We start from the raw sequence: 12,287 nt of genomic DNA, 5'->3' as shown, positions 1-12,287 counted from the left end.
CCCCCGTAAGTAGAAATCTTCTGCGTGATGTACGGTTCAGAGAATTGGACTGGCGTGATGCACTCTAGCTGCTGTGCTCTCGTTTTCATGTTTCAGGCAGTCGTTACGTACTCGTCGACCTACATGCTGGTGGCACTGAGCATTGACCGCTACGACGCAATCACGCACCCCATGAATTTCTCAGGAAGCTGTGAGTAACAACATATTTAATTTCATATAGTACATTAGTACGTAGCTGCTTTCCGGTAATATTTGTTCTATGGGAAATCTGTAAATTATTACTACGCCAGGATGTGCAGAAAGTCCATTGAAATTTTTAAAAGAATTAACCCCCGTAATACCAAGGTGAAGGAGGGCCTAAATATTTATGTCCATGATTTGAACATATTGCAATCTAGTCAGTTACTTGATATTTTAAAATCTTTCAGGTGTACATAACCCAAAACTTAAGTCCATTTAACTTTCCTCGATGAACGTCGTATTCAATATTTTGAGGTTCATGACCTTAGTTACACATTAGTATCTCTTTAAAAAGTATGTTATGAGTAAAACTCAACAACAGTTAACAATTTTTTTTTGACTGGGCATAAGTACCCTAATACCACGCCTCTCTACCCCCAGGAAGCACACGTTACTGAAACTGTGTTGATGTCGCTAAAAGTTTGCTTAAAGATATTTCCGTGTCCTGGACCATACTAACACATCAATATCGCTTTTAAAAGTATGATGTTAACTAACTCAACAACATTTAACGAATTTTGAATTTGTTTTTAAAATTTCTTAGTGTTGGCATAAGGTACCTACCCCCATTGGTTATATGCGTCATGAAAAATGCGTTCTATTGACAGGTTCAACAGAAAAGAAGATATAGTGAAATGAGACAAGTTGTGAGCCTCAATACAAAACACATAACACACGTCGCCTCTACCCCGCAATCTTGGGCTGTGGTCTGATGACATCACAAATCGACCCTAACCTGGATGCGTAAAAACGCTTCAGCTTGCTGAAGTTTTTTGAGACTGTAAATGGTTTCTCAGTTATTATAACCTCTGATGATGTCACCAATAGTAGATAACGAAATGTTAGAGAGAGAAGTGTGTGTTGAAAATTTGTGGGAAGTTTTTATGGGACCAGACTACTGAGGTCATCCGTCCCTACACTTACACACTACTCAATCTAACTTCAACTAACTTACGCTAAGGACAACACACACACACCCGTGCCCGAGGGAGGACTCGAACCCCCGACCGGGCGAGCCGCGCGAACCTTGGGAAGGCGCCCCTAGACCGTGCGGCTACCCCGCACGGCGAAGTGTGCTTTCCTCAACACCCTAACAACCTTGAAACAAATGTCACCTGTAATGCAAACATCGCCCGTAAAACCCTTCTGCATTGTATGAGCTACGCTGATCATCCATCCTGTTCTTTTTTTTTTTTTCCAAGAGGTCACGAGTTTTGTAGCAGCTTTTTGTCCTGGATGTAATAATAATAAACTGTTTACACCGAATTAGATATTTCTTTCGCCTTTATCGATGTGTTACATTATTAGTTGCAGTGAAGTTGGCGAAACCGTTTGACAAAGATACTCTATTGCTACCAGAGTGCACCCACTGACATTATTGTGCAGAAGGTATCGAGCTGGTTTCCACCATCATACACCGATGAGCCAAAACATTATGACCACCTTTTTAACAGCTTGTTTATCCGTCTTTGGAACGAAGTAAAACAATGATTCAGCGTATTAGGAATCCGACAATTCATTGCTAGGTTTGTGGAGGTACGTGTCTACTGGCCATTAAAGTTGCTACACCACGAAGATGACGTGCTACAGACGGGAAATTTAACCAACAGGAAGAAGATGCTGTGATATGTAAATGATTAGCTTTCAGAGCATTCACACAAGGTTGGCACCGGTGGCGACACCTACAACGTGCTGACATCAGGAAAGTTTCCAACTGATTTCTCATACACAAACAGCAGTTGACCGGCATTGCCTGGTGAAACGTTGTTGTGATGCCTCGTGTAATGAGAGAAATGCGTACCATCAAGTTTCCGACTTTGATAAAGGTCGGATTCTAGCTTACTGCGATTGCGGTCTATCGTATCGCGACATTGCTGCTCACGTTGATCGAGATACAATGACTGTTAGCAGAATACGGGATCGGTGGATTCAGGAGGGCAATACGGACCGCCGCGCTGGATCCCAACGGCCTTGTATCACTAGCAGTTGAGATGACAGGCATCTTATCCGTACAGCTGTAACGGATCGTGCAGCCACGTCTCGATCCCTGAGTCAGCAGACGGGGACGTTTGCAAGACAACAATCATCAGTACGAACAGTTGGACGACGTTTGCAGCAGCATGGACTATCAGCTCGGAGACCATGGCTGCGGTTACCCTTGACACTGCATCATAGACAGGAGCGCCTGCGATGGTGTACTCATCGACGAACCTGGGTGCACGAATGCCAAAACGTCATTTTTTCGGATGAATCCAGATTTTGTTTACAGCATCATGGTGGTGGCATCCGCGTTTGGCGACATCGCGGTGAACACACATGGGAAGCGTGTATTCGTCATCGCTATACTGGCGTATCACCCGGCCTGATGGTATGCGGTGTCATTGGTTACCCTTCTCGGTCACCTCTTGTTCGCATGGACTGCACTTTGAACAGTGGACGTTACATTTCAGATGTTTTACGACCCGTGGCTGTACCCTTCATTCGATCCCTGCGAAACCCTACATTTCAGCAGGATAATGTACGACCGCATGTTGCAGGTCCTGTACGGGCCTTTTTGGATATAGAAAATGTTCGACTGCTGTCCTGGCCAGCACATTCTCCAGATCTCTCACCAAGTGAAGACGTCTGGTCAATGGTGGGCGAGCAACTGGCTCGTCACAATACGCCAGTCACTACTCTTGATTAACTGTGGTATCGTGTTGAAGCTGCATGGGCAGCTGTACGTGTACACACCATCGAAGCTCTGTTTGACTCAATGCCCAGGCGTATCAAGACCGTTATTACGCTAGAGGTGGTTGTTCTGGGTGCTGATTACTCAGGATCTATGCAGCCAAATTGCGTGAAAATGTAATTACTTGTCAGTTCTAGTGTAATATATTTGTCCAATGAATACCCGTTTATCATCTGCATTTCTTCTTGTTGTAGCAATTTTAATGTCCAGCAGTGTAATAACGGGCCGCTGATTGGTGTACGGGGTCACGGCACCCGACAGCGATCCAGACGGGTTCCATAGGATTTACGTCAGGCGAATTTGGTCGCCGACACACCAACAAGAGTTCACTATAATGCTTCTTAAAGCACTGTATCGCGGTTCCTGCTGAAAGAAGACATCACAATCGGGGAACACATCAAGCATGAATGGATGTAGCTGTCAGCGTGTCTTTGATTACTACCACAGGTCCTATGCAATCGCAGGAGAATGGCTCCAATAGCATTATACTGCTCCCATCAGCCTGTGTCCGTGGCGCGCTGCACTTTTCGAGCAGCTTTCACCTCGATGACGGCTTTTGAGGAGACGACCATCGACCGAGTGTAGTAAAAATGTGAGTCACGTGAAGAGCCGACTCGTTTCCATTGATCGACAGTCGAATTCCGATGGTCCGTTGCCCACTGCAATCTTAATTAGCGATGTCGTTCGGTCAGCATGTGAGCACGTAGGGGTCGTCTGCTGCGGGGCTCCATGTTCAACAATGTACGATGAATGGCGTGCTCAGAAACACTTGTACGTGCACCATCATTGTACTCTTTCGGCAGAGGCGCCAGAGATCCTATTTTAGCGAGAAAACAAGCCTCCGTATCCACGTTCTCTGAAGATTCGTGGACGTCCAACCATTTAGCACCTAGTTATAATTTCACAGTCCTGCCTCTTTCCGTAGATGCTCACAACAGCAACACGTAAACATTCGACCAACTTCGCCGTTTTCGAGATACTCGTTCACAGACTCTACATAGTAATAATCTGTCAATTGTCCGTGTCTGCTCCTCTTACATACCTTCTGTACAGCATCATGTGCCCATAACAGCACCAGGCGGCGTCAAATGTCGCGGTCGGCAGTGGCAGAAACGTTTTGGCTTATGTTCAAATGTGTGTGAAATCTTATGGGACTTAACTGCTGAGGTCATCAGTCCCTAAGCCTACACACTACTTAACCTAAATTATCCTAAGGACAAACACACACACCCATGCCCGAGGGAGGACTCGAACCTCTGCCGGGACCAGCCGCACAGTCCATGACTGCAGCGCCCCAGACCGCTCGGCTAATCCCACGTGGCGGTTTGGCTTACCAGTGAATGTTACCTGTAAACGCGAAATTATATCTAGTTTTATTGAGTGGTATGTAGTGTTATGCTATATTGCTTTAGTTAAGTTTAGTTGTTTTTCTTCATCAATAACCACACTCCGGACGGAATGAGTCCATAGATGCGCAAGTACTCCATCAGTGAACAGTTGCAAAAAGCATTTCCATTCGTCAGTGACATTAGGTCTTCTGACTCAAAAGGAAAAGAGAGATGCAACGTGGCCGGCCGGAGTGGCCTTAGGTTGGTTAGGTTTAAGTAGTTCTAAGTTCTAGGGGACTGATGGCCTCAGAAGTTAAGTCCCATAGTGCTCAGAGCCATTTGAGATGCAACATGTGTGCTTCAAATTTCATATGCTGTTTAAGGCTGATTGGTTGATTTGGGGGAGCGTACCAAACAGCGAGGTTATCAGTCACTTCGGATTAGGGAAGGATGGGGAAGGAAGTAGGCCGTGCCCTTTCACAGGAAACATCACGCCATTTGCCTGGAGCGATTTAGGGAAATCACGGAAAACTGAATCAGGATAGCCGGACGCGGGTTTGAACCGTGGTTCTTCCGAATGGGAGTCCAGTGTGGTAACCACTGCTCCACCTCTCTCGGCGCTCTTTAAGAATACAGACTGATGAAGAAAATTCACTACACTGACAGATGCACTTGGGAAGCTCTCAGTACTTTCTCTTAGTAGGTATCAGTAAAGTAAGGTAAAAGCTGAAGTCGCATTCCGAATTTAATACATTCAATTACGTTCTTCTTTTAATGTCTCCCGAGTTATGGTCGATAAAATATGCTCACTTTATATGAATACATTGTTCATTTGACAATAAATATCATCAGGCTTTCTCACTGTTGCTACAGTGATCCAAGAAGGTATGGAATCCAGTATTTAATATTAGATACAAATCTGTGGACAGACAAACCGCTTTCCATTTACAAAGACATGACAGTACACAGCATTTCAATACATTGGCAACGGAGCGGAATATGATAACTGACCGATCATGTCTGGAGAGCGGAGAAGTGATAGTAGTGGGATGATTTCAGCATAGCTGTTTCTCCCTGCTCAGAACGAGTATGACAGTGCTGAGGAAAGTTTATCGAAGTGTTGTTTCTGCCGTAACTGTAAATCGAAATGGTCGCTTTCACAGAAAATCCCATCGCCATCAAATTCCGTGCTGTAGTCCCTTCTGTACGCGGAGAGGACTTTGATTGATATTACTATTATACACGCTTTAGTCACTTTAACGTGACCACTGCCTATGTTCAAAGTCAACGTGTAGTAACTACGTAAAATATCCTGTGCATGGCAAAAGGTTGCTATGTAAACTCGCAGCCGATGCAACTTTGGTGCAACATCGGCCATAGATGACAGGAATGAACGAAGGCTGAGGGATGTGTACGAGAGAACAGACGTGCAACTGTTGAGCAACTGATCGACCGGATGAATCAACGGGCTACCAAAAGTGCCTCTTCGACGACAGTTCAGCGAACGTTGCTATGTGTAGGTCTCCGCAGCCATGGATCCTCAAACGATAAACCTTGGGCAGCTGGCAACGGTATTGGAGTCGGCGTGGCTCCGTATTCCTGTCGGTACATTCCAGGACCCCAGTGACTCTCTTCGGTACGCGCCGCAAAACATGCTTTTTCTGCTTGACCGGTGATCATATTAATGTTAGTTGACAGTGTCAAATGGCGCCGTTTTTTTCCTAAGGGCCAGATCAACGTCGATAATGTACGAACGACAAATGAACTTGTTACAAAGGTTAATAACAAAATTAGAGAAAATTGACAGTTCACTGTTACGGAATTAGCAGTCAATTTCTCTTAGATATCACGGACAGTGTTTTACTTACTCCTGACTGACAAACTCCGTTAGCAAATACTGTGTGCGCGATGGGTCCCGAAGTATCTGATTGGAGTCCACCAAAACGAAGAGACTGAGAGCCGGATTGACGTTTCTGTTGCTGTACGATGCATGACACTAACTCCTTAATGACAATGACACGGGAAAACATTAGTTGCTTATATCAACGTAACCAACCAATACAATGAATCCACGTCAATTCTCCTTGTAAACCTTTATAAGAGACGCCCAACATTTTCTGTACGAAACTCTTTGTTGAGTTTGTGGAAAAGCGCACAAAAGTTACTCCCAATTATGCTGTGAAACCCTAAACAACATCAGAATAACTATCCAGAACAGAAGGAAATGCTTGTTCAACCTCCGTACAGCCCTGATTTGTCTTCCGAAGTTTTTCACCCATTTTTAAGAAGAAAAATGGCTAATATCACAGCGTTTGAAGACGACGGCCCGTTAAACGAGAGTACCGAAACATGGCTTAAATCACAAGTGGCAGAATACTATTAGGACGGTACTGAAAAACTCGTTCCTCGATATGACGACCGCCATAATGTAGGAGGCAATGACATAGAAAACTACTTGACGGTCTTGGCGTTAAGTTGTATTCAATAAAAAAAATCTCTTAATAAATTGACGTTTATTTTATAATTCAACAAGCTTTACTTTCCGAAAATCCCTCGTAGGGCCGTTGATTTTCTCATTGTACTTAAACAATATATCACACCGTATCGGCAGTTCTCTCATTATTTGCATGCTATACTATAGACTACACGACAGTGATTAATGATCGCAAGAAAATTAGCAACGACATAGACAGCATTATACATGCTGCAGTGAACGGTAGCGCCCTTTATATATAAACAAATGCGCAGTAATGTTCACAAAATGCAAGAAGCTCCGATGGCATCCGATTACAAGATCATTGGAAACATTTGGAATTTGTCACATTCAGTAGCTTGAATCAGTGAAACCTGACCCCTTTTTATTTTGTGGACGATTCAAGAAATCGAAACGAGCTTTTCGGAAATTGACAGTAGGCGGACGGCCACGTTTTTAAAGAAAAACTGATGTAATGCCAACTGGAAATGTGCTATCTTTTTAAATGCTTATGTTCTCTGCTGTAAACAATGCTAAAGGAGTAGAATATTGATTTGTGAAATTTCGCAGTAAAATTTCAATAAAATCTCATAAATAAAATATTTCAATTATATCCGTTGTGGTTATTGACATATGTGTCTGTTTTAAAGTAGTATTTTTTTAAATGAAAAATCATACCAAAAATTTTATTAATAAAAACACGTCAGTGGGTACTTAACATAGTTTACTTGCAAAATGAGTGCACTTAAGAAGGCTATGTATTGTTTTATCATCGTTTACTTGCTTGGTGACTTAACGATACAATACTGTGAAATCTCTCAAAAAATAACAAATTTGAAAGGTCCAAAATGTTTCAGTTTCTGTTAGTAAGATTTGCATTAAGTACAACAGCAGTAATAAAGTATGACAAACACTAAAATTAATCTTTGGTACACTATGGCATAAAACTCATTTTACTGTAGCCTCACTACAGTAAGTAAACAATGTTAACGATGGCCATTAACCTTTCTGCCATCACACATAAATTCACACGAACCTTGGTAAGAGACCAAATACTGTTTACTTGCTAAAATAATTATTCACATTTCCTTGATGAGGAACACCTTTTGAACCGCATTTGCGGTTAGGAACATATTCTGGGTCTTTATCTGAGAGGCAGTTATCGACATAATGCTTGGATTTGCACAAACTGTCCCTGAAAAGCATTTTCCTGACACGAATATCTTACACGTTACTACTAATGGCAGACAAGATTTTTACTCTTACCACTGTTTCATGTACACGCCCTGACCAATTCCCATTAGTGAGAACCTGAAATTAGAGAGCGACAGTTGACATTTCTCGGTTTACATGAAAAGTATTCGCATATGGACAAACATCAGTTGCGTAATGGAATGACGACGGATTCTAACCAGAATCGCCTTATAATTAGACACTCCGTGCACGATTCCCATCCAAACCCAAACTTAGCAACTTTCGATTAGAATGTTGCACCTGTAAGGGAATACACGTAATGGATGTACGAATACAGGTTGCAGCCACGTGGGTGACGACAGGTGGAAGATTGTGTCTCATCATGAGTCGTACTTTGACAGCCTAATGGTAAGAAGACCGCTCAAAAACTGAGAAATCGGGATTCGAGTGCCGCTCCGGCACAAGTTTTCATTGTTCTCATTCCATATACAGCTGATAGTTGTCCATATTAGTAAGCACGAATACATTTAATGTATTTCTTAACGGCTGTAGTCGCCGCTGCCTGTTCCTTTGGACATGCATGCATGTCCGAAGGAACTTTTTTGCATCGTATTTCTGAACACATAGGCAATGCAATATCAAATGTCTCGGTTTATCGAGGAATTATCAACGAATATGAATAAATCTCATCACTGTCACGTTTGACATGTAAAAACTCTGCTATTCATCGACGAGCCTTCACTGTCTACAGCCGAGGTCTTCTTATACAGGATGGTCCATTGATCGTGACCGGGCCAAATATCTCACGAAATAAGAGTCAAACGAAAAAAACTAAAAAGCACGAAACTTGTCTAGCTTGAAGGGGGAAACCAGATGGCGCTATGGTTGGCCCGCTAGATGGCGCTGCCATAGGTCAATCGGATATCAACTTCGTTTTTTTTTAAATGGGAACCCCCATTTTTATTACATATTCCTGTAGTACGTAAAGAAATATGAATGTTTTAGTTGGATCACTTTTTTCGCTTTGTGACAGATGGCACTGTAATAGTGACAAACATATGGCTCACAAATTTAGACGAACGGTTGGTAACAGGTAGGTTTTTTAAAGTAAAATACAGAACGTAGGTACGTTTGAACATTTTATTTCGGCTGTTCCAATGGAATACATGTACCTTTGTGAACTTATCATTTCTGAGAACGCATGTTGTTACAGCGTGATTACCTATAAATACCACATTAATGCAATAAATGCTCAAAATGATGACCGTCAACCTCAATGCATTTGGCAATACGTGTAACGACATTCCTCTCAACAGCGAGTAGTTCGCCTTACGTAATGTTCGCACATGCATTGACAATGCGCTGACGCATGTTGTCAGGCGTTGTCGGTGGATCACGACAGCAAATATCCTTCAACTTTCCCCACAGAGAGAAATCCGGGGACATCAGATCCGGTGAACGTGCGGGGCATGGTATGGTGCTATTCAATACCGCTATTCAATACCGCTTCAACCGCACGCGAGCTATGTGCCGGATATCCATCATGTTGGATGAACATCGCCATTAAGTCATCCAGTGAAACATCTTGTAGTAACATCGGTAGAACACTACGTAGGAAATCAGCATACATTGCACCATTTAGATTGCCATCGATACAATGAGGGCCAATTATCCTTCCTCCTCTAATGCCACACCATACATTAACCCTCCAAGGTAGCTGATGTTCCACTTGTCGCAGCCATAATGGATTTTCCGTTGTCCAATAGTGCGTGTTATGCCGGTTTATGTTACCGCTGTTGGTGAATGACGCTTCGTCGCTAAATAGAACGCGTGCAAAGAATCTATCATCGTCCGGTAATTTCTCTTGTGCCCAGTGTCAGAACTGTACACGACGTTCAAATTCATCGCCATGTAATTTCTGGTGCAATGAAACATGGTACGAGTGCCATCGATGTTCATGTAGCATTCTCAACACCAACGTTTTTGGGATTCCCGATTCTCGCGCAGTTTGTCTGCTACTGATGTGCGGATGAGCCGCGACACCAGCTAAAACACCTACTTGGGCATCATCATTTTTTGCAGGTCGTGGTTGACGTTTCACATGTGGCTGAACAGTTCCTGTTTCCTTAAATAACACAACTATCCGACGAACGGTCCGGATACTTGGATGATGTCGTCCAGGATACCGAGCAGCCTACAGAGCACACGCCCGTTGGGCATTTTGATCAAAATAGTCATACATCAACACGACATCGACCTTTTCCGCAATTGGTAAACAGTCCATTTTAACAGGGGTAATGTATCACGAAGCAAATATCGTCCACACTGGCCGAATGTTAAGTGATACCACGTACTTATACGTTTGTGACTGTTACAGCGCCATCTATCACAAAGCGAAAAGAGTGGTCCAACTAAAACATTCATATTTCTTTACGTACTACACGAATATGTAATAAAAAATGGGGGTTCCTATTTTAAAAAACGCAGTTGATATCTGTTTGACCTATGGCACCGCCATCTGGTGGGCGAACCATGGCGCCATCTGGTTTCCTCCTTCAAGCTAGACGAGTTTCGTTCATCTTAGTTTTTTCGTTTGATGCTTATTTCGTGAGATATTTTGGCTGGTGACTATCAATGGACCAGCCTGTATATTAATTAGCATGTCACGATCGGTTAGAGGAAACGCTGGGGTTCGAAATTTAAGGACGAAAATAAGACGTATCACTGCCAAGTAACATAGCTCGATGAAACTTGCACGATACATTGCTACAGAACAGTACAGTACGGTACAGAGGATAACAGAAGGAAATACCCCATGAGACGAACAGAAATGATGAATTAAGGTAATAATTACACCAAATTCATCGCAATTATAGCGGTCTCCTGGACAGTACAAAAGGCAGGACATCGTTCCTCATAGCTTGTATCACCAGCATGAACTGCAATGCTTTATCAACAATCTGCTCACATGTTGGCTATAAGGTTGGTAAGAAGTTAGTCAGAGAGTTCCATTCCTCCAACATCACGATTGGCAACTGGTGGATGATCGAGAGCGCATGTGAATGTGTTGCAGTACGTCTCTGCGATGCTTCCAACATGTAATAAATTGGATTTAAGTCGGGGGAACCATCAGGGCAGACCACTCGCCGAGTTCCCTCTCATTCTACAGCTCCTCGACCTGTGCAGTTCGATTATGTCGCGCATTATCATCTATAAAATGAGGACTTGGCCGAATGCAGCTTCGGAAAGAAGCGAACAGGAAAGAAGTTCCTTGTCACAAAACCGTAGACCGCCGAGTAATCGTGTTCAGAGATTTGGAGGACAGTATGCTGATGCAATATTGTGGCTCCCCACACCATAACGGCTTAACCATCGAAACGATCTTGTTCGACAAAGTTCCTAGGTGCATTACGTAACCTCATGCGGCGAGAGGAACATTGTCGAACACGGCAGTTTTCTTGGTTCAGGTGTTATTACGTGTTGTTTGTTGTTGTGGTCTCCAGTCCAAAGACTGGTTTGATGCAGTTCTCCATGCTACTCTATCGTGTGCAACCTTCTCCATCTCAAAGTACCTACAGTTAACTACATCCTTCTGAATGTGCTTAGTGTATCCATCTCTTGGTCTCCCTCTACGACTTTTATGCTCCACGCTGCCCTCCAATACTAAACTGGTGATACCTTGATGCCTCAGAACATGTCCTACCAACCGATCCCTTCTTCTAGTCAAGTTGTGCCACAAACTCCTCTTCTCCCCAATTCTATTCGATACCTCCTCATTAGTTATGTGATCTACCCATCTAATCTTCAGCATTCTTCTGTAGCACTACATTTCGAAAGCTTCTATTCTCTTCTTGTCCAAAGTATTTATTGTCCATGTTTCGCTTCCATACATGGCTGCACTCCATACAAATACTTTCAGAAACGACTTCCTGACACTTAAATCTGTATTCGACGTTAACAAGTTTCTCTTCTTCAGAAACGCTTTCCTTGCCATTGCCAGTCTACATTTTATATCCTCTCTACTTCGACCATTATCAGTTATTTTGCTCTCCAAATAGCAAAACTCCTTTACTACTTTAAGTATCCCATTTCCTAATCTAATTGCCTGAGCATCACCTGATTTAATTCGACTACATTCCATTATCCTCGTTTTGCTTTTGTTGATGTTCATCTTACATCCTCCTTTCAAGACACTGTCCATTCCGTTCAACTCCTCTCCCAAGTCCTTTGCTGTCTCTGGCAGAATTACAATGTCATCGGCGGACCTCCAAGTTTTTATTTCTTCTCCGTGGATTTTAATACCTACTCAGAATTTTTTTTT

General features: G+C 43.0%; 1 protein-coding gene across 1 annotated transcript in view; it reads left to right on the top strand.

The window, feature by feature from the left end:
- The window catches only part of LOC126412944 (cardioacceleratory peptide receptor-like), a 403,969-nt gene that overhangs the window by 280,502 nt on the left and 111,180 nt on the right, over positions 1-12,287 (top strand). The window contains exon 3 of the mRNA XM_050082836.1: positions 97-190. Coding sequence (XP_049938793.1) covers positions 97-190 — 94 coding nt within the window. The remainder of the gene's footprint in view (positions 1-96; positions 191-12,287) is intronic.

Source organism: Schistocerca serialis, chromosome 7 (genome assembly GCF_023864345.2).
Source record: "Schistocerca serialis cubense isolate TAMUIC-IGC-003099 chromosome 7, iqSchSeri2.2, whole genome shotgun sequence".
NCBI classification, from domain to species: domain Eukaryota; kingdom Metazoa; phylum Arthropoda; class Insecta; order Orthoptera; family Acrididae; genus Schistocerca; species Schistocerca serialis.
Note: the sequence above shows the minus strand (reverse complement) of the source record. Positions and strands in the feature narration are given on the sequence as shown.